Source organism: Archocentrus centrarchus, chromosome 9, assembly GCF_007364275.1.
Source record: "Archocentrus centrarchus isolate MPI-CPG fArcCen1 chromosome 9, fArcCen1, whole genome shotgun sequence".
Classification (NCBI taxonomy): domain Eukaryota; kingdom Metazoa; phylum Chordata; class Actinopteri; order Cichliformes; family Cichlidae; genus Archocentrus; species Archocentrus centrarchus.
In genome coordinates, this window is record NC_044354.1 from 21,908,233 (window position 1) to 21,934,546 (window position 26,314).

Genomic DNA, 26,314 nt, shown 5'->3' on the forward strand with positions numbered 1-26,314 from the left:
TGGCCTATCTGCTCCTCTGTGCTCTGTGTGCTCAGAGGTGCTCCTCAGTTACTGTTGGCTTTCTCAATTCTCTCCTGACCTCTTTCATCAACAAGGCATCTTCTCCCAGGGAACTGCTGCTCACTGGATATTTTCTCTTTGTCAGGCCATTCTCTGTAAACCCTAGCGATGGTCGTGTGGGAAAATCCCAGTAGATCAGTAGTTTTGGAAATACTGAGACCAGCCGGTGTGGGACCAACAACCATGCTTAAAGTCACTTAAATCACCTTTCTGTCCCATTCTGATACTCGATTTGAACTTCATCATGTCATCTTGTCCATGTCTGCATGCCTAAATGCATTGAATTGCTGCCATATGATTGGTTGATCAGCTTATTCCTTATAGAGCAGTCATCAACCAAAGTAATAAGTACTTTTTTTTTGAGAGCTTGATTAACTTGATATTTGGCAGAAATAAGTCATATTTGTGATATTGAATGAAATTTTCCAACAGACATGCAGCGGTACATGTTTTGGTTGTTGATCCTAGTTTTCCCATACTAATACAAGAACATCAGCTTTCTGTGGTATTTAGGATTTTGAATGCAGCGAAAAAATTAATTGCCCTCCACAGCTTGAATAATTTCTCATAAATGAGTTTATCAAGCTAATGCCAAAATAATAAAGTAGTTTGTATGTGTGTCTTTGGATCCGGCATCTGCGAGCAATTATTGATTGAGAGAGCAGTGGAATAAAAGTGCAGGAAGAACAGGGTTTGGCTTTGAGAGGTCACTGGTTCCACATGGGAAAAAAATTTAACATGCACAAAACTGAAGTATCTCTATCTTCAAAGATACAATAAATTAAATTGATATAGTTTTTTTTTTACTTGTCCAACATTAAATATGCCATGCCTGCAGTTTTTTTCTTTTCTTTTCTTTTTCTTTTTGGGATAGCCTCCGTATTGCATTGCATAACAACATTTCCATTGTGCTAAGGAAAATTCCTCGTGTTGATCCCGATAAATTTCTTGTAAGAGCCCTGCTCACGAATTTGTAGACATTCTGGAAGAACTTGAAACAATGGTCATGATATGTGCTCTAAAGTTTTAAGTAAATCTGCACATTTCCAGAGTTCATACGCTGAGCTTTTGGAAAACAGGGAAAACACAGAGAAAAAAACCTCATTTTAATCCACCATAGTTAGATTGACTACATATAATAAACAATGATGTAACTATTCTTCCAAAGAAAAGCCTCACCACATTATTGTGTGTTTTTATTTTTAAGCATCTATAATAACTCCCATATGCATCACAATCGTTTTACATCAGCAATTAGAAGAGGGGGCAAATAAATGACTTGGAAAAACCTCTTTCCTCCTTTGCTCTCTGGTATGGTGTAGTGCACAAAGTTGAGTTTTGCTGACTTGCCAGGGAGACAGTGACAGTGATGGACTCTACTCAAGTCACAGCCGGGTCACCTCAGAGGAATGCTCCATTAAACAGATGTCAGGCGCACAGTGATTTCAGAGACAGACTCTGAAATGAAAGCATAGCTCTCATTCCTCACTATATCTGACACATGGTCACATTAAAAAAAGAGAAGGCAGACAGGAAAAGAAGGATTACTTTGGTTTAACTTTTAAATTATCAGAAAGTTGTGCAAACAGACAAGCAATACACGTAGTGGTAAATCTTAATAAGGTAAGGTCGCAAGAGGTCAGTGATATGACTGGGTATAAAAGTGACATCCTAAGAATTTAAGAATAACAGAATATTGATAGAAATCGCTGTGTGCGAGGGGCAAAGAAAAATCAAGAATCAAAGGTTATGATCTTCAGGCCCTCAGACAGCAGTGCATTAAAAACAGACGTGGTCCTGTTTTGGAAATCACTGCATGGGATCAGGAACACTTCTTAAAACCACTGTCAGTGAACACAATTGTACTGCGCTCCACAGATACATGTTAAAACTCTGTCAGGCAAAGAAAAAAAAATCATATAAAAACAAGATCCAGCCTTCTCGGGGCCAAAGCTCACATGAAATGGACTGAGGCAAAGTGGAAAACTTTCCTGTGGTCTATGCAATCAAAATTTGAACTTCTCTTTGGAAATTGTGGAACTCGTGTCCTCCGGGCTTGAGAGAGCATCAGTACAGAGTTCTAACACCAGTGTCTGTGATGGCAAAATTCCTTTAGTGTGACAGCCCCATTAATACTGAGTGTGCAGGTTTTAGAGCAACATTCGCTGCTATTGAGATTTTTTTTCTTTCAGTAAGGGATCTGATACCAGTACTAAAACTGTATTCATTGATCTGAGGAAGAAACTGGGAGTCATTCTTTTCTGTGTAAGGCTCAATTTAAACGTAGGTGCAGCAGTTTATTGAAACAAAGATCCTGCAAACATACATGGGAATACAGTATAGAAGGCAAAAACAGAGTTTGAAAGTCAATATCTGGAGAACTAGTGCTCAAGAGAACTTTCAGCAAAAAATATAAGCAAATGGGGGGTGGCTCAAGACTTTTGCACAGTACAGTATTTCTCAGATTTACAGATTTTTTTTTAAGTTGTTAGTAAAATAAATAAATGACAATGGTAGTAAAGCAATGAATTTTGGGGAAAAAAAACACGTTATTCACCTAACTTAGTTGCACAAGCCTCATTTGAGCTCAGTGTGAGAGTCATTACTGCATACTGCTGTCATTTACAGTCGCACAGTTTTGTCCTTTCCCTGCTGTGAGATTTCAGCGAGAGAGAGAGAAGCAGACAGGGTAACTGTGGGTAACTCACTTGACCGCAGTTTGCGGTTAGGGCAAAGAAAACTTTTGTAAACATGCAAAGAAAAGCTGTTGGCGTGGCAGCCGTGACATATCACCAAGCTGCTGACCCTTTTCCTGTTTGCTTTCTCCATATGGTCCACGTGGTGCCCTGCTGCTGACACATTATGAATTAAACAGAGAACGGCGCAGAGCTGAGTTCAACAGATCGACCCCATTGAGCCCGTTTTCACCGATACTCAATCAAGCTTTCAGAGCCAGGACTCATCTCCATTCCATACATAGTAAAGCACAATGATGCCATACTGGATTCTGTATTGACGCAGCAGTAGCACAGCCTCAGAAGTAAAAGAATCCAGGTGCTAAACTGATTTTTAGGCAGATTTTAGACCCACTCAGATTATTTAGCACCCGGTGAAACAGAAATATGACAAAAGAGACCCCAAACTGTTGACCAACCTAAATCCTGTTGAGCTCACATGATTTAGCCTTTTGGTTTCAAAAGCAGAGCACTTGGTTTCCTCATTCCCAAATGTTTTCACTTGCTGCTGAACGAGGACGATGATGCAACACAGAGGGGAGTGTGCCCCCGTCACAACTCTTTTGAAACCTACTGCTAACATGAAATTCAAAATGAAAGACACAGTTTCATAATGGGTTCAAAATGAGCACATATTTTCCTTAAAAACACATCACAGTCCTCACTTTAAACATTTAATGTTGTATATGTAGTATTTTTAATGAAATAAATCATTTATTGCACAGTGTCCCAGGGTGTTTTAAATTCAATGCTATTTTGTAGTAATATTGGCTTCTTCTAACAAAAAAAGCAGTTTTACCCTGACACTGGCTCACAGCCACTGGAAAATGGAAAAAGGATACAGTGGAAAAGTCACCTCCCCTTCACAGTCCTTTCATAATCCTGGATGTCAAAACATTTAACATCCTGAACATAAGTGTTGATGGCTTCAATTCAGTTTTATGCTCAGAACGTTTATCACATATAAGCTCTAATAGCAGAATTTTTTAAGCCTATAATTTGCCTCAATTTGTTCATCATGTTTGGTTGAGCTTTAAATAATTAGCAGTTAATTACAAGTTATGCGACTTGGCTGGTCGCCTCGGTGGATGAGTCTGTTTTGCTCGGAGTAAAAGCATGAAATGTGCGTGGTTGATTTTCCCCGGAGAAAAATTTGCTCAGTGGTTTTTTTGTTGGTATGGCTGCATTAGCTCCTATGTTGATGTGAAACGGCTAAGGGGGCGGGCGGGGGGCACAGGAAACTAAAACGCTTTTCAATTGAAAATACAAGGACACTGACTTTTACAGATGTGAAACAACAATAGACGCCAAGTATAAAGGTTCAGGTTTGAAGGTTCAGGAAATGTGGTTCTTTTTGTGCTGAGCGAGCACTGTGTCAGCTCAAGGTTTTCCATGTTGGTTGAGGAGTTGGGGCCACCCTTACTGTAGGTTTTCCATCGTGGTGAGTCCTCAGACATACCCGACATCCAGAGAGTCTGTCGTCTGTGTTTATGGAGACGATGAAACACCATCCTCTGTTTTACCCCGATTAGGTTAATTGACAAAGCAGAGTTAAACTGGTCTTAAGATGTAATAGCTGTTTAAAAAAAAAAAAAGAAAAAAGTTTTGATCTAACTGGGAAAGCTAAAGGATTTGGTACAGAGTGGAATTTACTGTTCTATCCATCTTTAGTAAGAACACAGCTTATGGGAGTGACAGTTACTCCCTTTGCTCCATCCAAAGCCTTCTTGTCATAAAGAAGGAAGTTTTTTTTAGCTTTTGACTTATAAGTCAGTCATAGCAGCCAACATTTGTCAATTTAATGCTGAACAAGTGTTTTGGCCTCTGTCACATATTCATATATTTTTACTTTGGCGACATAAAATCTTAAGATCGTACACTTAATTTAAATGACACAAAGGTTTGCTCTGTTGATAATTGGTCTCTATAGACAGTCGTTGATCATATTTGAAGTTGTCCGTCACAGGACTTTAGTTGAAATGGAGTTCAAATGCTCTCTGTTCAATCCAAACCCTTTGCAGCTAAGGTTTGGCATTAACGGAGCTTGATTTGTTGCAGTGTTGAGTCATTTTTTTACCTTGTTTTCCAGCTGTCTTTGGAAATCTCATTGACACATAGTGAAGTAAAGGTGGTTTCTGCTGTCAGAGCAGGAGGCTGCTGGATGCATTAGTTTTACAAGCCTGTCACATTTCATTACTCATTATTTGGTACGCTAACTCTGCGGTGTGTGCAAATGCTTTGCTCGACAGTGTTTCAGGCATCTCGTTTTTATGCCTTTTAACAATGTTACACAAGTTGTTGAGTTGTTTTAGAAGGTAAAGCAAATGAAGGTAAAATAGGATATGGTTGTTGCACTGAAAGAAATAATTAAAAGCAAATTTGTGAAAAGCACTGATGGCTGCTAGGTGGCATTTACGATGCATGGTACTCAGAATAAGTTTAAAAGAACAGCACTCCACTTACAAGTCAGTTAATTGGAATAATTTGCTTTGAAACCTTTTACTTAGATTAGTATTTATCCGCAGTACAAGCATGCAGTATTTTGCACAGTTATTAGGTTATATCCTATAAGCTGCCATGTAATGATTATGCACTAAGTGATGGGTGGGTTTTTAGAAGAATGCTAATCATAGAAAGTTGTATTAAAAATCATTTAAAGAGGAAAAAAAACACTTGCCTATTTGACTGTACATGTTGAATAGATTGTTGAAAACCAAATCCCTCTGAGTGCTAATGAAGGAACACTCATTTCCCTAGAGGAAAAATTTAATATATTATCCTAATGCTGAAATAGAATTGTAATTTATATTCATTAGTGACACCCTTTGTTTTTGTTCCAAAAGCAAGCTTGTAACTCAAAGTGATGTTTTTTACATGCATACTTGTCCAGTAATATCTTAACACACACGCACGCACACGCACAAATCTCACTATATGGAGCCAATTTTACACCGCGAGACACAAATAACAGAAACATGCACGAGCTGTACATATTTTATTGCAATTTAAAGTGTCATGACACATTTTTAATACATTATTTTACAGATTTCTTATGTACAAACGCCATTTGTTGGATCTGTTGACATCAACAAACCGCGAGATTTATACAGTAAATACAGTGCTTGATTTATACAAGCAAATTTATGATACCTGCTCAAGCTATTCAAGATTTCAAAACGAGTATTAAAAACAAAACAGGAGGTTGAAAAGAATGTACCTCTGCAAATTTTGGTATTGAGTTCATCTTTTTAAAAAAAAGTTCCATAAAATACTATCAATCAGGTATTCATATTCACTGACAGTTTTAGTTTTCTTAAAAAACAATAAAAAAGAATAAGAAAGACAAGGAAAGGGAAAAAAAAGGTTGTGGGGTATATGAACTGTACATTTTTTCTAAATGAAAAAAAAAAAAACTGGCCAAAAATCAAGGCTCTATTACAAGTTAATAAATGTAACTGTTCCTACAAATTGCACTTTTGAAAAACAAATGAAATGAAAAGATCACTGGATACAATTCCTGTGTCAGCTTTATATATTGTAGGGTTCCTATCTCAAAGCTACTTACTTACTCCTTCACATCCTAAAGTATCACCTACGGTTCTTGCGTATCGAAAATAACTCCTGAGCAATGAGCATGCCTTAATTTGTCTCATATATTATGCTAAGAATGTGCACACCTTAGAAAAGCAGGGCGCAAATTTGTGAGCTTCTTATGCAACCCAGTATCGCGGCAAAGCGTGTGATAGAGCCGCCCAGGCACTAGACGACATTGTGCGGATGTCACGCTTTGCCTGTCCTAGCCGTGACATGGACACGCATGCTGAAGCTGCAGTAAGTTGCAGTACCACCAGGGTGTGACATTTTATTTAAAGGTAACAAGCTAGATGGCTGAAATGCATACAAATGTGGCCTCCATAATCCTATCGTATCGTCTTTTGTTTTTATTAAACAATACTCATAGTGTAGTATCGTTTAAATGGCTGATAATCAGGAGAAAGGTGGTAGAATGTTGTTGGCTGGAAATTAAATATTGCCCCCATGCTGGTACTGCAACTCACTGCAACTTAGTGCAAATTCAGCATGTGTCTACGTTTCACATCTAGAGAGAGACAAAGCATGAAACAGACTCAGTGGATCTGCATTTCCATTGCACGCTTTGCCTGGGTTGATACTGGGCTGTGTTATGGAGATGAGTGTTGCCCTAATGTTTTGATATTGCACTTTTGTCTGACTCTTTGTCAACTGACATTGACCTGGTACTACTCCAAAAATGTAAAAAAAAAAAAAAATAAAATAAAATAAAACAAAAAATTAAAGCCTGTAAATATTTTTGTTTACAGAGGCATACAGTATGGTATATGTTCCTTAGATGCTCAGTGGAAGGTGTTTGGGTTTGGACGGATCATCATGACTACTTTCTTTAACGAGTAAGCTCCTCCTCTGAACTCTGCCCAGTAGACTCCATCTTGGTAGCGGCTGCGGTAGTGACCTCCTCTGTACCAAACTCCATTCAGATTTGAGTGGGCACAGGAGTTATACCACCAACCTCCCTTCTGGTAATGGGCACAATTTCCTTGAAAAATTGGAAAAGAAATAAAAGAAATCATTAGAATGAATCTGCTACATTGTATCAGTTTGACATTTTGTGGCATCCAGATTTTTACCTGTGTATGCATCATGGTCTCTATCCAGTGTTGTGAACTGTTTGCCGTTGTGCCAGGTGAGCGAGTCTCCAGCATTTCCATGGTAGCGGCCCACCCTCAGCTTGTAGAAATCGGCCTCAGGCTCCACCCTGAAGCTGGCATACTCTGCAAACACCTTTCTGCCAGACCAGTCCTCCAGCGTGACCAGCAGTTTGTAGTTCCCCTGGTTAGTCAGCCAGTAGATGTTCTCTAGGCCCAGCCAGTACTCGCCGTCAATATTGCCAAAACCTTGCTGTGAAGTGCAGTGATAAGAAAAAAAAACATTATCAGTACAATTAGTAAATCCTTTCTGAATGTTGTTTGAAAAGCTTTGCACAGTTTGGATGGCTGGGGGATGATTCAGGGTCGTTGCTCCTGCTCTCGAGATAATTATGGGTGTTATCTTTTTCTTTTTTTTTTTTTTTTTTTTTTTGTGGCTGTTTGTCGTCAAGGAACATTATTGTAAATGGACCCGTGAGTCAAGTTTATAGCTTCAGTCAGGTTTCCAGATTTCCACCACTGTTTTGTTATTGAGAATGCAGAAGGATACAGTGCATTTAGTGTGGAATTCAACATATTTACAGCTCTTTTCTGGCTCTGGTCATATTATAAGTTGGTTTGTGGTGTTATTAATTGCGGAAACACTTCTTTTGATGAGTGAGTAAAGGCAATTTTTTTATGTGGTTGAGACGTTTTTCACAAAAGTTTCTTTTGTTCCTCTAAGCTAAGATTTAATCAGGAGTCATGGCCTATAAATGTTTACCTATGAACTTCTTCCACAGTAAGACATTTCCCATTTAAAGTACAGAGGAAATTAGTCCCCCTGGGTAAGCAATAATGTTCTCCACAGCCCTCCACAAACATTTATCAGATAGTTCTGATGTAATATTCAGAAAACAAGATTATTTTTCCAGAATGTCAGCAATGCTAATACAACACACTAACATGACTTCCAAGTGCAATTTGTATGTATGAAGTTGTCTCACGAGACCAATGAATGTTGCTGAAATGAATGAGTCATGAAGCTGTGACTTAGGCAGGTGCTACATCTGACCACATTAGACACTTGGAGAGCTTCACAATCACCTATTCATTAGTCACTGACATCTGGTTAGTGTCAGAACACCCTACATAAGTAACCAGCTTCCCTCCAAACTATGAAGTCCTTGATTTGGTGTGAAGCTGTCACACCTTGTATGTCTCCCAGTTCCTGAAAAAGTTGACAGAGCCGTCCACCCTCCTCTGGATCACAGTCCAGCCACCTGGGTCATGCCTCTGGTCACACCACACTTGCATGAGTCGGTTGGCGTTCTCCGGCTTGACCAGGAACATGCCGCTGGCTGTGTGGCCTTCTTCTAGTGCCTGCAGACAGTCTCTAAATGGACCTAAACAAAAAGATTACAGCGTGATGTGTGCAGCATGTAAAACCCACTCAGTTACAAGTTTTTGCTCAAAGGTTAAGAGAAGGAACGTGAGAAAAACTCACAGTGACACAAAGAATTACTGTACTTTACCCATAGGGAATCCCATTTTTCTGCACAGGCTCTCATTTTAACAGTACAATTGACTTTGGCCTCTGCTATCACAGGGGGAAATGGCTGCTGATTGTGCAGCCAAAGGAAACACTGGCATGAGGGCAAAGGGAATCCTGACTACTGAGTAATGAAACAATACCAAGAAGTTTCAGTCGCGTATAATACGTTGGAGTTAACTTTTTTTGTATGTGTTTATATTATCCAGCTGTTGTTATTGCAGCGGGGAAAGAAACTGCACTCAATAGCCTGCCTGAGCAGTTGCACAGCATCAAAACGGCAGTGTTTCAGCAGCAGTGTCTACGCTAACTGAAACCTAAGTCTTCATAGGCGCCAATATTTATTCCAAGCCTGGCAGGTATGGAAAAAAAAACACTAATGGGCACCTTGCTCCTCTGAAAAAAAAAAAAAAATTGAAAGTGTTTTAAGTTCTCGAGATTACACGCTTGAGTGGTTTGCTAAGTGGCCCGTGTTACAAAGTGTTTAAATACACTGAAGTCAAAAGAGAAAGACAATTAGGGGCCACACAGAGCATTGGAAGTGGTGGATGAGGTGTATCAAAAGTTTACAAGAGGTAAAAAGAGGACGAATATGAGAGCTTGTTGATATACACATGTTTTTGGTTTCAAGAAATCACTCTGGATGATATCTGTTTCGTGGTCCACACTTAGCCACCCATTTACTCTCAGGAATGTCTGTGTTGAGCCGATACAAGCCAGAAAGTTGCCCTGCCCTGCCCCTGCTCTGTTCTGCCTGATAAAGTCTGCTTCTTTAGTGGAACATATGACTGATTCTTGCCTGGTTCAGTTGGAACATATGACATCATTGACTCAGGGTATCTCTTTCTGTTTGTAGTTACACCCTCCCACTTTTTTTTTGTAAGACTTCATCCTGTTCTCTGCTTGTCTTTCACATCCCTTTCTTCCTCTCTTTACGCCTGCATGGTCTGTAGCTTTCTTTTTTGTGTTAAGGGTTTTATATAACTTTTTGGGGTGTTAGTTGCATGACCGTGTGCAGGAAATTACTTGCCTCCTTTCAAAAATTCATACAAAGGCTACTGTTCACATGCAGCCTAGTGAAAATGGCATGCAGTAGCATGAAATGCCAATGGAAAAAGCTCCCACTGGAAATGCTGGGAAAGATCCACTGTTTTCCACCAAACTTAATGAAAGGGGAAGGGCAGTGCACTGTTCACTGCAACTGATCCAACCAAATGCACTTCACATCGATTTTAAATCTCCTAACATGTGTTCAAAGGAACAGTGGGCTTAGGGCCAGGTATCCATTTAGGCACACATACTTAGCCGTGCTTGTGTTTTTATGCGGGTTAAATCATGGCAATTTGATGATATGCATCTCAAAAGGCAGAAGACAACAGCATTTCTGTTCTCACGACTAGCTCTTTTGTCCAGGAATGTGTGGGACAAATTTAAATTCACTGTGACTTGGAGAATGGGTGTTAATGATTAAGCGGTTCACACACACAGCCTTTGTTTGTGACTGGTATTCGTCATGGCAGCTGGTTTGTTTTGGGACAAATGCATCAAATACAAATGTTTTCTGCTGGACTTTGTTAGACTCACCAGAGGGCTTGTCAGTGGTGGATGGGCTATGTGTACCAGCAGGCATTGTTGGAAGAAGTGGTGGTAGAGACTTTTGGTCGCTCTGGATCTCATTGCTGATTGGGTTGTTGATACGTGGAATGACAGGTGGTTGGTAAGGCTTATTAATAGGGGGTGATGGTGGTGGTGGTGGTGGCTGAGGCCGCGGCTGGGGGACAGGAACGTGACGAGGAGGAGGTCGACTCCGGCACTGCTCCTCCAACAAGGCAATAAGAGCTGACTGGTTAGTGGCTAAAGAAGCCAAGTGCTGGTATTTGTGCTCAAGGTCTTTGTATCGACTGGTGAGCTGCTGCATCTCAGAGGTTTGGTTCAAGATCTTGTTCTCCATCTGTGCCAATTCTAGAGCATTGTCCCTCTTCCTGATGATCTCATGGAGCAGCTGCATGTACAGCTGAGTGACTCTGGAGTTCATGTTTCGACTCTCTTTCCTCAGAAGCTTGACCTCATTGACAATACCTCCATCCACCTCCACTAACTGCTGCAGGGTTTCGATCTGCCTCTTCTGTTTCTGCAGTTCCACATTAAGCAGCTCTAATTCTTGCTTGTTGACCCGATTCTCCAGCATGGCCTCTGGCTCCTTGGAGTTGACGCAGATGGCTCCAGTCACTTTTTGCTGAGGTACAATGAACGTGTAGGAGCATTTGTCCTGCTGCTGGTCAGCTGCAGCACGTTTGCTCCTTCCAGCGTAGATAAAATCTCTTTCCAGACCATCCTCACTGCTCTCAAATTCTTGGGTGCCGCCCCTGCCACGGCTGCCGTCTGACTGACTCCCCAGCGTCTGCTGGACTCCACAGGCTAGTCCATAAACTAGAAGGAGCCCTAGCAGGATCATTGAAGGGGGCTCCATGAGTTAGCGTCCAACTCTAAAGACTGTAAGAAAATGGAGAACATGGAGAAGTTTAAGAAGAAATGATCATAAGTGACTCACTGTTGTAGATGTTAAGCAGAAGACTGTTGCTTACACCTATGCACATTTTCCCCCCTTACTTCTACAATTAAAAGCACTCAGGAATAGACTACAACCTTACTATAACTTATGCCTATTACCAGAAAATGCCTGCCCATCAAGATACACTGGTCCTCTCCTTCATTAAGCAAACCCCCTAAACAGACGTTAACTCAGGCAAGGTTGGAGTTCATTAAAGCTGTCAAAGATGCTGAAAAAGATGAGATCTGAAAATGAATTGCTCACTTGCCCTGTTGAGTGCAGCAGTGGCTGTTGCAAATTTGCATGCACTATATTAATGTGTAATATATATAAAACGGAGTGTCTCTATCAGAGTCTTGCAATACATGCACCCGCTGTTTGTAATTTACTAATGCCCCTCGCTGCCCCTAACAGTGAGGTGCTGATCTCTTTTGTCAGTTCATAGGAGCATGTGTTTAACTTGGTTTGTTGTTCTGGCTCAGGTTTTTTTTGAGTGACTGCCACTGATTGTCCCTTACGCACAGAAACACTCCTACGTGCATCTGTTCCACTCTGCAGGCCTGGACATCTTTGTTCATGGAAAATGTGAGACACTACCAGATGACGTTATTCAAGGCACTGTTTAAACTATTGAACATGTTGCATCAGTTCTGTGTATATATATATCTCCTACCAACAGCGGGAAATTGGTTGCATTCAGACAATTAATCATAATCATAAAGGAAATTCATCTTAATTTGCAGACTTTGAACATGTCTGTTTCTGCTTTGACTGTGGGACTGAAAGCTTACTTTAGCATTCAGCGTGGAGACGAATGAATGAAGTTAGACAATATTATCCTTATCTTTCCTTGATTAAGTCTGAGATGAAGGTCATTTTAGAATCTCTTTTAAATTCTGTTTCCTGTGTAGCTGGAAGGCTTCAGCTACATGGGAATTCACTGTAGGAATTCTCCTCTGATGAATTTATGTTTAAACAAAATAAGTATAGCGAGTTTTTGAAGATGTTATGGTGTTTTAAGAAGTGGAGGATATGCCAGTGGCTGCTAAGGTGAACGTAACTCCTGTGCAAGGATAACAAGGCCTTGAACTCCTAGGGCAGCATAATTGAAAGCTGCTGCATATTGGATTACTGAGGGGTCCTGTTTAACACCTCCCCAGAGTCAGAGTGGGCCTGCCTAATCATAAAGCATTACAGAGAAGCCTATATTGGCTGTATAAGGATTGCCAGTCTTACAAGCGCTTCCATTACACATTTGCTATTGCTTATCATTGTGTAAAAGACCATCTGCAATATAATGGTGAGCACAAAATTGGGAAGAGAGCAGAAATGTTTTTGTCTCGTTAATCCGGGCGTGTAGCCAGCACATTAGATTGGAGACATGGAGAAGAGAAATGCAGCACTGTCCAAGAACATGACCCCTGGCATATTTGACTCTTCTGGCTTTATCTGTCTAGGATCAAATGTGTAAACACTTTCTTACGGAGGAAAAAAAAAGAAAAGAAAGGGTCTTCTGCACGGTTCATGGTAGTCTTGTGTAATCTATGTTTTTGATATCATAGTTTATCCTGCCAGGAAAAGGGAGTAAAAAACATAGAGTACAAAAGAGCATAAGGTTTAGAGGTATTTGGTAAAACAGTAGTTTAAAACACTCTTCACCTTTGGAAATAATAAGTGTGCAGTTTCCGCTTTAGATCAAATATGAAAGTCGTCTGCCTTTCAAAAAAAGTAATCCTTCTGACAAAGCCCGGCCTCAGTGATGGCATCTCTGCAAGTGCTGATTGATGCTGAAATTGTAGCATCAAAATATTTTTCACACTACGCAAAGAGATCCTTATTATCAGTTCTGATGGACGTGGTCTTAAAGTCTTACACATAGAGCCCTGAAGAAGTGACTAATAATAGCTTACAAGTAAGCCCGTGGCATGATAATAGAGCAGCTTGGGGCCCGTCCTGCAATGTGCTGATGACTGTATTTGTCCATGGCTCCTGCGGTTTCTCCCCCTGGAACATGAGCTCTGTCTCAGAGAAATGCCGTGTGATTTGCCCCTGCTGTGGAGGACTCCCATTTTGGATGCAGTTAGCCTGGAATCTCCTGCTCTAGGCTTCGCTAGACTTCAAAGCTGAGGGGAAAATGTTTGCAGCTTGTCGTGAAACGTGTGTTTGCAAGTGTGATGCAGTCTGTGCATGTCTGTGAATGTGTTTTGTTTTTGTTTTTTTTTCCATTAATGTGTTTTCTAATAACAATGCTTGCAGGGTTCAATATCCCAGGGACAACAGCCAGTCTCATCTGCCCTAGCAGAGGCAGCCTGTTATTAACCTATCCATAGTCTGCCAGGGGGATCAGCGGAAAAGCCTCTATCTTCTAATAGCCCCCGTGGCTCTTTAATGTCCTAAAATCACTTCATCTAAACAAGCTGTTACTAACCAGCAAAAGTTGCAATTATAAATGGGTGATAAAAAGTGCCATATATATATATGCAGGCAAATCTAGGCCTGAAGACATCAGACTGAAGTGCAATGAGTAACCCCTCTCGTTGAAGTATGACTGGCAGCTCCTCTTAGGTAATTTCTTCAAGTCTGCTTCACACCAACATGTTTTGGTTTTACTGTTTTCAGGTGGTAAGTCTGTGTTTACATGACTCCTCTTTCTGGATTTTACTCAGTGTTAAATGAAGTGTGATAGGTGGGTGCAGGGGCAAGGTCAGTGTGTCTCTGACCAGCACTGTGCTTCAGCCTTTTTGGTCATGCTCACCACATATTAATTAGAAGGTGGGCAGCCTTGCTCCGACTGGTTCGTGTCTCTCACCCCAGCCCCTCTCATTTCAGCGTGAGCGTGGCATTCCAAACATTCTTCGTCACCTCATTAGAGTGAGCTGCCATACTCACATGGAAAGTCAATGGCAGTGGCGGACAGAGAGTGTTGGACCCTGCAGATGCAGGACCGCTACCTCCCCCCCATCCTCTACCTATAAGACGCTCCATAGCTGCTGACCCAGTTCATTCTGTGCCCTACTTTCTGTGTGAATGCTTCATAATCACATCATCATCATCATCAGCAACAGGAGATCACAACACAGCTACACAGCACCTCATTTGCCAGTTGCCAAAAAAGAAGCGGGCACTTTGCAGGACGGCTTTGTGCTGCATGTTCAAATTAGCGCCATCTCTGCTGAGAACTGGCAGAGGCTCCTACATGACACCCAATATGTGTTGGATCAGAGTCAAATTCAATTTGCTCATGGTAATCTGCACTATTACTTTACCTTGAGGGGAACCTCATTTTTTCCTCAAGCATGAAATCCTTGCAAGAGTGTAGCATATCATTTGGAACGTGATTAACCCCCAGCTACCAGCTCGAATTGTTTTTTTTTTTTTTTTCTTTCTTTTTTAAATGTAAGTTTTATTCCACTTTTGCTGCATGTGTTTCTTTTCTTGTACCTCTCCTGTGGTTTCAAACAGGGAGGCAGGGGGTCTTGGGGAATTGTTTCGATAAGTTCCAGCATTCTACCTCAAAGCCCCCTTATCCAAACACCACCCTGGCAACAGAAACAAAGAGGGGATTCAACTGCCTGCTTCCCTGTCCTCTTGAGTCCAGGGGAATATCCTGAAGCTGCGGCATGCTTAACACAGTAAAGTTGTATCTTTTTTCCTCTCTTGTTTTTTTTTTTTTTATAAATAAATGGTTATTTATAGATAATAAAAAGAAGTCTTGTTTTCAGCAGCATCAAAAAGGGCTCTTCATACATATAACACTTACTGGCCATGTGCCTTCATTTTAAACTTTAAGCCTCCTGTGTTTTGACAACCGGAGGTTTTTTTTTTTAATGAGTAGTAAAGAGGCACTTCACTATAGAAGCTCACTCTCCTGCATCCCACTGTGCTGAATTAACCTCCCCTTGGCCAAATCTGTCATAGTCAGCATCAGTCCAGTTAGTCACCATAAAGTATAATTACCTTTTGGCTACAAACAGTGAGTCAGATGACAGATGCTGCACGATGACTGCTGAATTCAGGATTAAGCAAAAAAAAAAATCATTAAATGAAGTGCAGAAGTCTGACTTCAGTCTGCTGTAGCACAATGAGCTTAATCACTCGGCTAGAACTGCTTAATGACTAACAACTCGTCACACCAAGAAAAGTAACTCATTTCTCTCTGTAAGATAACTTGGTACAAGTGTGGAGAATTTATTAACGTAATGACTGAAGTCACTTTTGAATAAATGCAACATGCAGTGCCCCTGTTAAATAAACTAGACGATAAGGTAACTGTAGATATGTGACAAGGTTACATCACGCTTACAAGACAATTGCACAATAGTGATGAGGCTCCTTCAGTTCCTTTGCCCTCCTTCCAGAGTTGCCTGAAGTTTCTTGTGGTTGAACGTCATCCCAAGTGTGAAGTCTGCACCCCCGCGTAGTCCTCTCTGCGCTCTGCCCGTTTAGTTACTCACACTTTGTCACCTTAGTCCATTCCACCAGTGGAGAGGTGGCGTTTTTAAAGCCTGTTATTGTGATTATTAAAAGACTGTCTGCGGCCCAACAGAACTTCAAGTTGAAACTAATCTTCAAACATGAAGCAGATTGCTCCAAAATCCACTTTAAAAAAAAAAAAAAAAAAGAAAAGTTGGGAAGAGACAGAAGCAACAGCTGGTAACTTTAGCCAGGTGGCAGAGGTAGTTTCCTGATCAACAGTGAGAGTCCAAGGCAGGTTGTGTACTGCCTGTGGCCTGTTAGGAGAGGACTGTCACTTTCCTGTGGGCTGAATCCATCACTTCTGCCTCACAGCTCTAAGAGGCTGTCTCTCTCAACTGCACCTCTCTCTCTCCTTCCCACTCTCTCTCTCTCTCCTTGGTGCTTTCAAATGATGAAAAATCCTGTAGCTGTGTTTCAGTAGGCAGAGCCACCCCCCCCCCACCCCAACACACACACACACACACACACACACACACACACACACACACACACACACACACACACACACATACACTCCCTTAAAATGAACGCATTCTTTTTTAAAGCAACAGCCTTCTGTCTTCACCCCTCCCCCAATGGCACAGAAGAGATTCACAATCATGCACAAAACAAGAAGCACACACACACACACACACACACACACACACACACACACACACACACACACACGCTACTCAAATTTCTAACCCCTGCCCCCTGGCTACTGGTTCACCACCACCACTATTTCTGGCTTGGATTGCACGGTTCTTCTGGTGGTGGACAGCAGGGACGTTAAACTGATCACATCCTAACTGGGCGTGAATGAACGCCCGCCCTGAGAAAGAGGCTGACAAGATAGGAAGCAGATCCAGGTGTCTGAAGAAAAAAAAAAAAAAAAAAACAGGTCTGGGTGGGTGACTGTTTTACAGCCTGAGGGTGAGATGTCTGAAACTGAGAGGATCTCTGCATTGTGAGCTCTATGTTGCTCAGAGGAAAATGCATTTACAAGTGTAGCTGCGTATATTTGTGTCAATGTACTGCCAAACAAGAGGATATGAAAAACATGATGATGTGAGTGTGGAGAGCACTGCCAGTGATCTGCACATTCCTCAATTGGTCTCATGTGCATTTCAATTCTGTTGTCTGTTGTTTTTGTGTTGTCTTCCTGTTTTGCATGTTGCCCTGCCAGGAGTGTGCGTTTCCTGTTTCTACTAAGATGATCTACTATTCCATAATTTTCTATTTAAAGTATGGAAATGCCATAGAAACTCATACAGTACCATAATAACAGAATTAACAGTGTCAGTAATTTAAATTGTTTAGAACCACCTTGTATTATAATGATGCGCTAACTGTAAATTTGGCCAATATTCAATGGCAGTAACAATGCATTTTTTTTAGCATTAGCCAGTGTGACATGGAGGTGACACACACATCTTCTTCAGTGGCAGTCAGCAAAGCCACAACTGTGTCATGGCTGACAGATTGCTGCATCTCTAAACTTGTCAGTCCACTAGATGGGCATCATTATCAACTTCTTTTAACTGGGTTTTAGCTTTTATATGCCCTAGTAAACAAATGTATTCATCTTATTGTCCTTCAGTTAATTAAATAGTATATGTGCAAACATCAGTGTGTTATTGTGACTCTTGTCGTCTAAAATTATAAGTTGTGCTGCTGGGTTTGTTTTACAGGACGTCTGATTCTCCCTTCTGGAACATAAACCTTGAATATGTTGCAGATGGTGACTAACTTTTATGTGTGTTAATGAACCTGTAAACTGTTGGGATGCGTGTAAAAAAGGAAAGAATGTGGAAGAAATTAATGAAGTTTCTGCAACATAGCTTTAATTTCATAGTTAAGTAGCAGGCATCCCCATTACTGTACAAATGCAGTCTTTCTAAATTGAGGGGCACAAATGGTGTGCAAGTTAATAGCTGAATTCTTGCAGTTATATGATCCCCCCATTTTTTTTTTTCTATTCTTAACTATGTATGCAGCTGTTCCGGTAATTGTGTATCCTAAAATCAGCATTTTCTATTGTGTTATTTAGTTATCCATGCTGAGTTCTCTTCAAGCCTGTAGATTTAAACACTGGCTTGAGTGCACCTCTGAAATCAAGGCTGTTGTACAGTTTTCAGTCTCTTTTTTCCCCCTCCAAGGAATAGCCCAGTCATAAAACAGTCATACCTCAGTTTTGGGAAATGTTTCAGTGCACTATTAAATAACTCTAGTAAGAAAGGAAAAGCAATTCACAACAGGCATTTTTTTTTTTTTTAACTTTGCCGATGTCATCCGCTGTAGCATTTTTGTAGTTAATAAAAGAAATTACTGCAAACTGAGTGCTGAAAGTGCCACATGCAGAGAAATAAATAAAGAAGAAGACAACAAATATTTAAATATGTGTAACGGTTAACCACATCACCACAATAAGAAGCGTGGTTCTGTTGATATATTTGCTTCGCATTCCTTTTTGGTTTCCTTGCTCAGATCATGTGTTGTTCAGTATTTACGGGCAGACAGATGTTGATTTTAGTTTCTTCCTTAGGTGAATAGAACTGTCTAAATGTTCCCCGTGAGGATACAGTGGGAATGTACAACTGGGTTTACGGAATAAAGCTCCTGGCAAAAGATACTTGACCAGCAACATCCCGGATTAAGCCTGACTGATGGAGTAGTCACTCATTTGACAAAGTAATCCCTTAAAGGGATTTGTGATCAAAGAAAATGTGATTACACTTAGATCTCATGTATCACATGCTGTACTGGCATTTAGTGTTGTTTTATGCCTTCCTTGCGTTCTTCCTTCTCTTATACGACAGCTGCAGCTGAGTGTGGTCCGCACATGAATGACAGCGCTTCCAGCGTTTTGAGTGACTCATTGTTGAATCTCAGCCAAAACCATGGTGTTGGTGTAATGATTAGCTCTCTTTCCACCTCTAATCTCTAGCAGGTGGAGGGACACTGAATCATAAGTCAGTGGGAAAATGTTACACCCATATTGAAATGGTAACCAATCGATGCGTTTTAAAACTGCTACCACATGGGAGCGACTGTGGAAAGGATCTTCAGGTTGGAAATGTTTCACAGATGGCCTCCTGTGTTGTGAATGAGTTAATAATTTGAGAGCCTGGTTGCTTGCCAGCGCATTAGGTTTCACAGCAGGAACGCTGCTGTTATTACTAGAAATTAAGGCCAGTTTAACAGTGGCTGAATCTTGATTTAAAGGTAAATTTTTCTGGTGCTCTTTGCTGACATGCAGTAAACTTTGTAAACTGTTCTATAGAAAATTATGGATTTGTGGATCCCTGTTTAACTAAAAAAAAAAAAACTTTTGCTTCTGTTAGTCATGAATGTCCCTGCAGCAAGTTGGGGAAAAAAAAAGTCCATATAGATATGGGGAAGTAGAAGGGAGAGGACCGCGGTGGGACTGAAGCACTGTTATACATCAGACACAGCTTTTTCATATAAGCAAACTCTTTTAGTGTTCATAAAGGATGAACGCACACATTGAATGTTGTTGATTATGAAAGCTTGTTCAGAGAGAACTGCAGACTGCCCCCCCCCCCCCCCCCCCCCCCCCCCCCCCCATTAACTGATGTTTCATCGTCAGCAATTTCCCTCGAGAACTAAAAGGAAAAGCATGACATCATGTTTTCCCCCCATTTTTCATAACTTTAAAGGCAATTAAATCTTATCACAGCGCTCATACAGCATAGCATGCTGTGGAATGAATTCAACCTTTGAGAGTTTGACATTAATATGTTTTAGTAAAGCAGTGACACATTATAAGTACAGAAAATGTACAAAAAGGCCAAATGTGGCGCTGTGCGTTAAGGCCAAACTGTCTGGGCAGTGATCCTGAAGTCTTGTGGTTTGTTCAGATGCAACTTTGTTAATCTAAGGAGTGATGAAATTTAACATTTGACATGCTAACGGAGAGTCTGAGATGTAGCGTTGCACGGGCTCTTGGGGTCAATTTGCTGGGACATCCACTCATGGGAAGATTGGCAGCTGTCTTGAATTTTTTCCCCTTGTGAAAAATGGTTCTCACTGTTGACTGATGAACTTCCTGTTGTTTGGAAATGATAACCCTTCTCTGTTGGGCAGCAACAATTGCTGATGTCTTTTCTCCTTGGTATTGTGTCAACACACACCTAAATGCTCCAGACCAGCAAAGTGGCAAAACCTCTGGTTTTATAGAGGTGCTCATATTGCTGATGAACAGTTAGCAGCACCAGGCTGCTGCTTATCCTCTTAATTTCTATGGAAGCAGGAAGGGGGTACTTATTTTTTCACACACTGCTTCTGTATTTTGACTCAAATATATAATGACACAGAGTAAGATGTTATCTTTTGGTGTTGATTTGGGATTGCTTTTACCTGATTTTAAGACCTGGGTATATAGAAGCCATTAGCAGGACTCTGGAGAACCTGACTGCATACTGAGGAGGTAATTCAGCCATTTGATTCAGGTGTGTTGGATCAGGCACACATCTAAAAGCTGCAGGACACCAGCCCTCAAGGCCTGGATTTGAGGATTTCTGCTGTATACAATGCCAACCACTTGGTTATGGCGTTCAATGTATGTCCTGCTTGCTGGCATCTTGCACCCCGCTGTTATGTGCTGGATTGTCTCAGGGGCATCTCTGTACAGCCTTTACCTGGGGTCTTGGCTTGTGTGGTAGACCACAGCCTCTATTGATATTGTGCTTAGAGCTTGTTCCAGTGCTGCCGTGATTAGTGCCTCTGTGCTGTCTGTCAGTCCAGATTTGTCCAGCCAGCCTGGTCTTGCTCCTCTTTGTGGCCATCTTCCTGATGTACTCATGGATCTTTGTTGTTTCATCCAGGATAGTGGTTCTGTCACTTACGCTCATGTATTGTGCCACTCATCTTTAGCAGCTGGGTCTTTTGTGCTGCCAGGCACTCATGGAGTGCATTTAGCTTCTTTAGCCAGTAGGTGTGAATTATATCAGGGCCTGGTGCTGTTCAGCTCTTCATGTGTCAGATTCTTTCCTGGGTGTCTGCCACTGTGATGGTTTCTAGATCCCGTTCATGGAGGTTGCTGTGGTCTGCTCTTAGATCCACTAGCCACTGAGCATTGGTGCTGTGTGATGCATCCTTCTCCAATATACTCTTCCAGAAGCTTTTTTCTGCTACCCAGCTGGTTTTTAGTATACTACTGTATGTAAGACTGTTTGATGAAGCAAATTATCATTATTGTGGTATTTATTTACTATTTACAAGTCTGACACAAGGCCCCTGTGAAGATAAGATCATAAGACTGTATTAATACAGGGCCCAGCTATATGAACTTAAGTGAAGCAAATTCTCAGAGGAATCTGTAAACAGTTAAATTATCCCAGAACCAGCTGTGCCACGTTGCTCTTTGTGAGAGGTTAGGAATTATAAATAAAGTAGAAGAGACTCGTTAAGGACAGTGGACTCATGGGGAAATGCTCCTGTATGTTTTCATGGATATCAAACAGGCTGTTAAACCTAAACAAATTAAATTTAGATTCTCTTCTTAATTGTACAACTTCAGATATTAATAGATCTGCAGTCATTAACTAAACTAAAGCTTAGAAGGGAAGATGCTTCTAGTGCTCTCCAATTAATGTATTTTCAGCTGAAATTATAAATGAACTATTGCATTCAAGCCAGCAGTTAATTATTCAAAAATAAGATGTACTTCAGCTCGCTGGCCCTTTTACTTTTATCCATGTTTGACAAGATATAAATATGTTGGCATAACATTTGTCAGTAATTCATTGCAAATCATGAATACTTCTAATTCTTACATTTGTTTGGTATATATTGTATATTATATACAATATAATCCATGTTATATTTTTCATAAATGGGTTCAGATGTATCTTGGCAGTGCGTGTGCCTGGTAACAGCACCTCCATAGAGATCTTTGTTTAAACACAGTCCTGTACAGGCCAGCTTCCCCCCCCTGTCTGCCAGGCATGATGGATGGTTCTGTGGTGACCTGCTTTGACCCTGTCACCTCTGATCTACTGTTGCTTCTTTGTTATCTGTGTTTGATTGACAGTCTTATTACAACTGTGAATTCACCGTTGTGAACTGCTGCTGTAACAGAGCTTTTTTTTGGACACATCTCTCTGGCCGTATTATGAATAAGAAGGCACTCCATCAAAGCTATTAATACAGAAATATTCATATTTTCATAAATGTGATGTGGCATGGAAAGAGTTTGCTTAATTATTCCATGGTCTTGCTGTGTAGGGCTCACTGTTCCTTGTGGCTGAGCCTACAAGGACCATTCTGTTGGGAGGAAAACTTTGAGTTTTATGATGTGAGTGGAAAGAATGGGACTGGCTCCGGATTTTGTCGAGCTCACCCCAACTGTTGCAGAAACCACCAAATGAGGCTAGTAAATATGCAACGTGTGAGAATTCAGAGGAACAGGATTTCATTCAGACTTCATTATGTTGATGTTGAAAGCATGAGCAGCTTGTGTGGCCTTGCCTGAAATTCACCCAATATAATTCATGCAGTGATTTAACAGTGTAACGGTCTAACAATGCTTTTGCTGCTAATAACATTAAGAGATCCGTCCACATGTGCAACTCGTGACCAAACCTTAGGAATTCCAAAGTTTCTTATTTTCCCTGATATTCATCCTTTTCCCTATTTCTCGTTAACAGTGAAACCACAAATAATCTCAATAAACTATATATATATATATATATATATATATATATATATATATATATATATATATATATATATATCATTTGACATTTTGCAATTTAAAGATTCTTGTGGCTTGTTCTTGTTTGGGTTTGTTTGTTTGGGTTTCCAGACACGTTTTACAAGTCTGGGCTTCTTTACATCACTTGGAAAGAATCCAAAGGAGCACTCAGGTAAGGGCTTATGCAGGTGCAGTGCCTTGGGATCCATGGAAACAGAGCAGTACAACAAATAGAGGTTTATGCCATAAAAGATCAACTTGAAAATATAATTAAGTGTGACCTAACGTGCTGGTGAAAAGCCACCTCACTTGTTTTCTATGTGTATTACACATGGATACGTTTTAATAGGCTGACCTGGTGGCCTGTCAAAAGCTTGACAGGAATTGAGTTTCACACGTAACACATATAGCTGTTATTAGTGCAGGCTGACTGTGGTACAGTTCAGGGTTCACAGCTCACTATGAAACTGGTGAGTCTCTGCGTGAATTATGTCATAAGCATATTTGACCTACTTTTTCAGCCCAGTGACCATTACTTGCACAGATACAGAGAACGCCCTTTAAAACTGACCTAGTGTAGAAAACATAGCATATTACACAATTGCTCTTATACAGTATAAATATGCATGTGTGTGTATATATGGATAAATATACTGGGGTGGGGGGTGCCATCCGGCATAAAATCACCAGGAATGGGATTTCCGCGGTCAGGGCCCTGGTTAAAAGCGAGCACCTCCGGTGCTTTTGGCCAACAGGGTGCGGGTGGAAACTGTGCAACTGTTGGCTGAAGACAAAGGAAGAGGAAAAAAGGGTAAGGCATGTTGAGGTCAGGCAGGAGTCTCTGTGGACTATGATGTTTGCAGATGGCATTGTGATGTGTAGTTAGACTAGGGAACAGGTGGAAGAGAGCCTGGAGAGGTGGAGGTTTGCTCTGGAGAGAAGAAGAATAAGAGTCAGTAGAAGCAAGACATACATATACATATGTGTGAATGAGAAGGGGGCCAGGTGTAAGAGTGAAGTTGCAAGAAGTAGAAGTGAAGTGAAGGTGGAGGTGAGTTTAAATGCCTGGGGTCAACCAGCCAAAGCAATGGACTGTGCACAAGAGAGGTGAAGAAGGGTGGAGACAAGTGTTAGGGGTGATTTGTGACAGAAGGATAGCAGCAAGAGTGAACGGGAAGGTTTACAAGATGGTAGTGAGACTCGCTTTGATGTATGGTTTGGAGACTGTGGCTCTGACAAAAAGACAGGGGGCAAAGCTGAAGATGTTAAGGTTTTCACTGGGAGTGACCAGGATGGACAGGATTAGAAATGAATGCATCAGAGGGATAGCTCAGGTTGAGCGCCTTGGAGACAAAGTTAGAGATGGAAGGCTGGGATGGTTTGGATTTCTGCAGAGCAGGGATAGTGAATACTGGTCAAAGGAAGTTGAATATGGAGCTACTGGGCAGGAGGAAAAGAAGACCACAGAGAAGATTCATGGATGTAGTGAAGGTGGACATGCAGAGGGTCCACAGCGGCAACTCTTAAAGAAGAAGAAGAAGACGTGTGTACTGATGTGTTTACTAGCAATTCAAACATTATATAGCAGACAACCCTCCGTAGTGGTATTTCTGCTTTTAATAAGTAATCTGAGCCATTATAGACAGAGGCTCTCAAAGAATAGAGAAAAGGAAGCTTAAAAGAAAGAAAAAAGAAAGTGGCAAACATAGGAGCCAGTCATGTTGCTGCACCAACGCATGATCACTGTTTAAGTGCCATGCTTTTGTCTCTCTCAAATCTCATTGAACATTTATTGGATACATTTCACAACCTCGATGTGACATGGAGTAAATCATGCAATCTTGGAAATGTCTAGTTCCCTCTAGTTTCAGCACCTTTACTCAGGAAAACTGTATTCTGTAGCTATGTTTTTATATTCCAAGTCCAATTGATTTAATGGCTGAAGTTCTGGATAAAGAACAGCCTGAAGAAATATTGGAAAGGCACCCTGCCTTAGCAAAGCCCATAGCTCATTTCATTGCTGTTTATGGAAATACTGATGGTAGCAGGGCCACCCCAGACACCCTGGGTGCCTTTAAACACCATAAAGCTATGCTATACTGCCTAACACGTTAGCAGCAGCACTAGGGAGGCATTATGTCAAAGAAGTCAGGAATTCATCGAGTTTCTGGGCAACAGTGTTGAAAATAATTATTCAAAAAAATGTCATTTGGAGTCTGTCAGAGAAGTTCTTCCTGATAATTTCCTCGATGAGAAAACCGGTAGGAAGTTATTTACACCACGTCAAAATAATACCCCTTTGAGGGCAAAGACTTGGTGTTACATATGTTACACATTATAAAGCATGTGCTTGTCCAAATATTCAACCACCTCTCCATTTTCAGAAACTATGCCCAATGACAAACCACAGAATTCCTGTCAGGCTTTCTACACCTTCATGCTACATGATATAATGGATCAGATACCAGTTTTTAGTATTCAAGGAGATGGAACTGACATTTGCAAATTAAAATCTTGGCATCACCTTAAAAGCAGACATTAGATTTAGACTTAGAAAATTAAAAATGCAATCACAGACCTGAATACACACATTTTTTTTTTTTTTTAAAGGGAGAAAACAGGTGCCGAGTTAAACACAGATGTTTACATCAACTAAATGCCTACACATTTATTTTTATTCCACAAATCAAAGGCAGTTGTAAACACATTTATTGAATGTAGGTCATTTTGTTTGACTTACAATGTTAACACTATATGATTATGATGAATAATCATCTTTTGCCTTTTCTTTAAAAAAAAAAATCTGAATAGTGGAATCTCAGAATACTTTGATTAATGAACAAGCAAAACACAGCAGTGGAAACTTATTCATAAATTCTGTCTTTTATTCTTAATTCTATTCATCTTTGCTTTGTATCAAAAACTTCAGCCATAACCAGGTTTCCAAATGGAAGCCACTGACCTGAAATTCCCTGGGAATTCGTGCTCCAGTTTATGTGACTAAATTCAGTCAAGTGTGGCCTTTTCCAGCCCCGTGTTTCAGCAGAGTATGTGTGGGTTTGTATGATCTTAGTAAAAACATTGACCCTGCTGTGAGTGTTTAGTTCTTGGTAACTTAGTAAATTTGAATGTATGAGACTAATAAGTTACACTGCCAATGATCTCTAAAGCACTGTTAAAATAAAATGTAGTGGATGCTGTTTATAAATTCGTTTTACTGTCAAGCTTTCTAAAGCTTGAACTTGTATAACAAATTAAAAACGTCTTAGTAAAGCGTGGGACCACCAGCCGTCTTCAGAGCAGCTGTTGCATTTAACATATGTGAAGCTTTCTGAGTGCTGAAGGATAATGACCTGAATCCAAACCTGATACCCAAATGAGAAGGTCTTAAGAAAAGTCTACCAGCCGGGATTAATGTCGCCACTGGTTAGCCTTGGCAGCTTGTGAAATCAGGAATTTTCATGTTCTTAAGCAGATATCTGACCTCAACCAGCTTGGAAAATGTTAAATAAAAGCAGTAAATGAGGGCAATTTCCATAATATCAACTCAGTACCATACTGCGAAAATATTCACACAGG

The 26,314-nt window shown here is 40.7% G+C and overlaps 1 protein-coding gene across 1 annotated transcript; it reads right to left on the reverse strand.

Annotated features, from left to right (window-relative positions):
• Positions 1–5,784: 5,784 nt before the first annotated feature.
• On the reverse strand, positions 5,785–16,328 carry angptl2b (angiopoietin-like 2b). The gene is made up of 5 exons (XM_030738505.1): positions 15,863–16,328; positions 10,593–11,501; positions 8,669–8,862; positions 7,460–7,730; positions 5,785–7,368 (listed from the first exon to the last, which is right to left on the reverse strand). Exons 2-5 carry the CDS (start codon positions 11,476–11,478, stop codon positions 7,169–7,171), a joined length of 1,551 nt encoding a protein of 516 aa, XP_030594365.1. The 5' UTR covers positions 11,479–11,501; positions 15,863–16,328; the 3' UTR covers positions 5,785–7,168.
• Between the last annotated feature and the right edge of the window lie 9,986 nt (positions 16,329–26,314).

Bases quoted from the DNA above. Each gene is read 5' to 3' on its own strand.
- angptl2b (XM_030738505.1), bottom strand. From the start codon at position 11,478: ATGGAGCCCCCTTCAATGATCCTGCTAGGGCTCCTTCTAGTTTATGGA. The intron at 7,731-8,668 runs GTGTGACAGCTT...TGCACTTCACAG, and splicing joins GGAACTGGGAGACATACAAG to CAAGGTTTTGGCAATATTGA. The intron at 7,369-7,459 runs GTAAAAATCTGG...CAATTTTTCAAG, and splicing joins AGACCATGATGCATACACAG to GAAATTGTGCCCATTACCAG.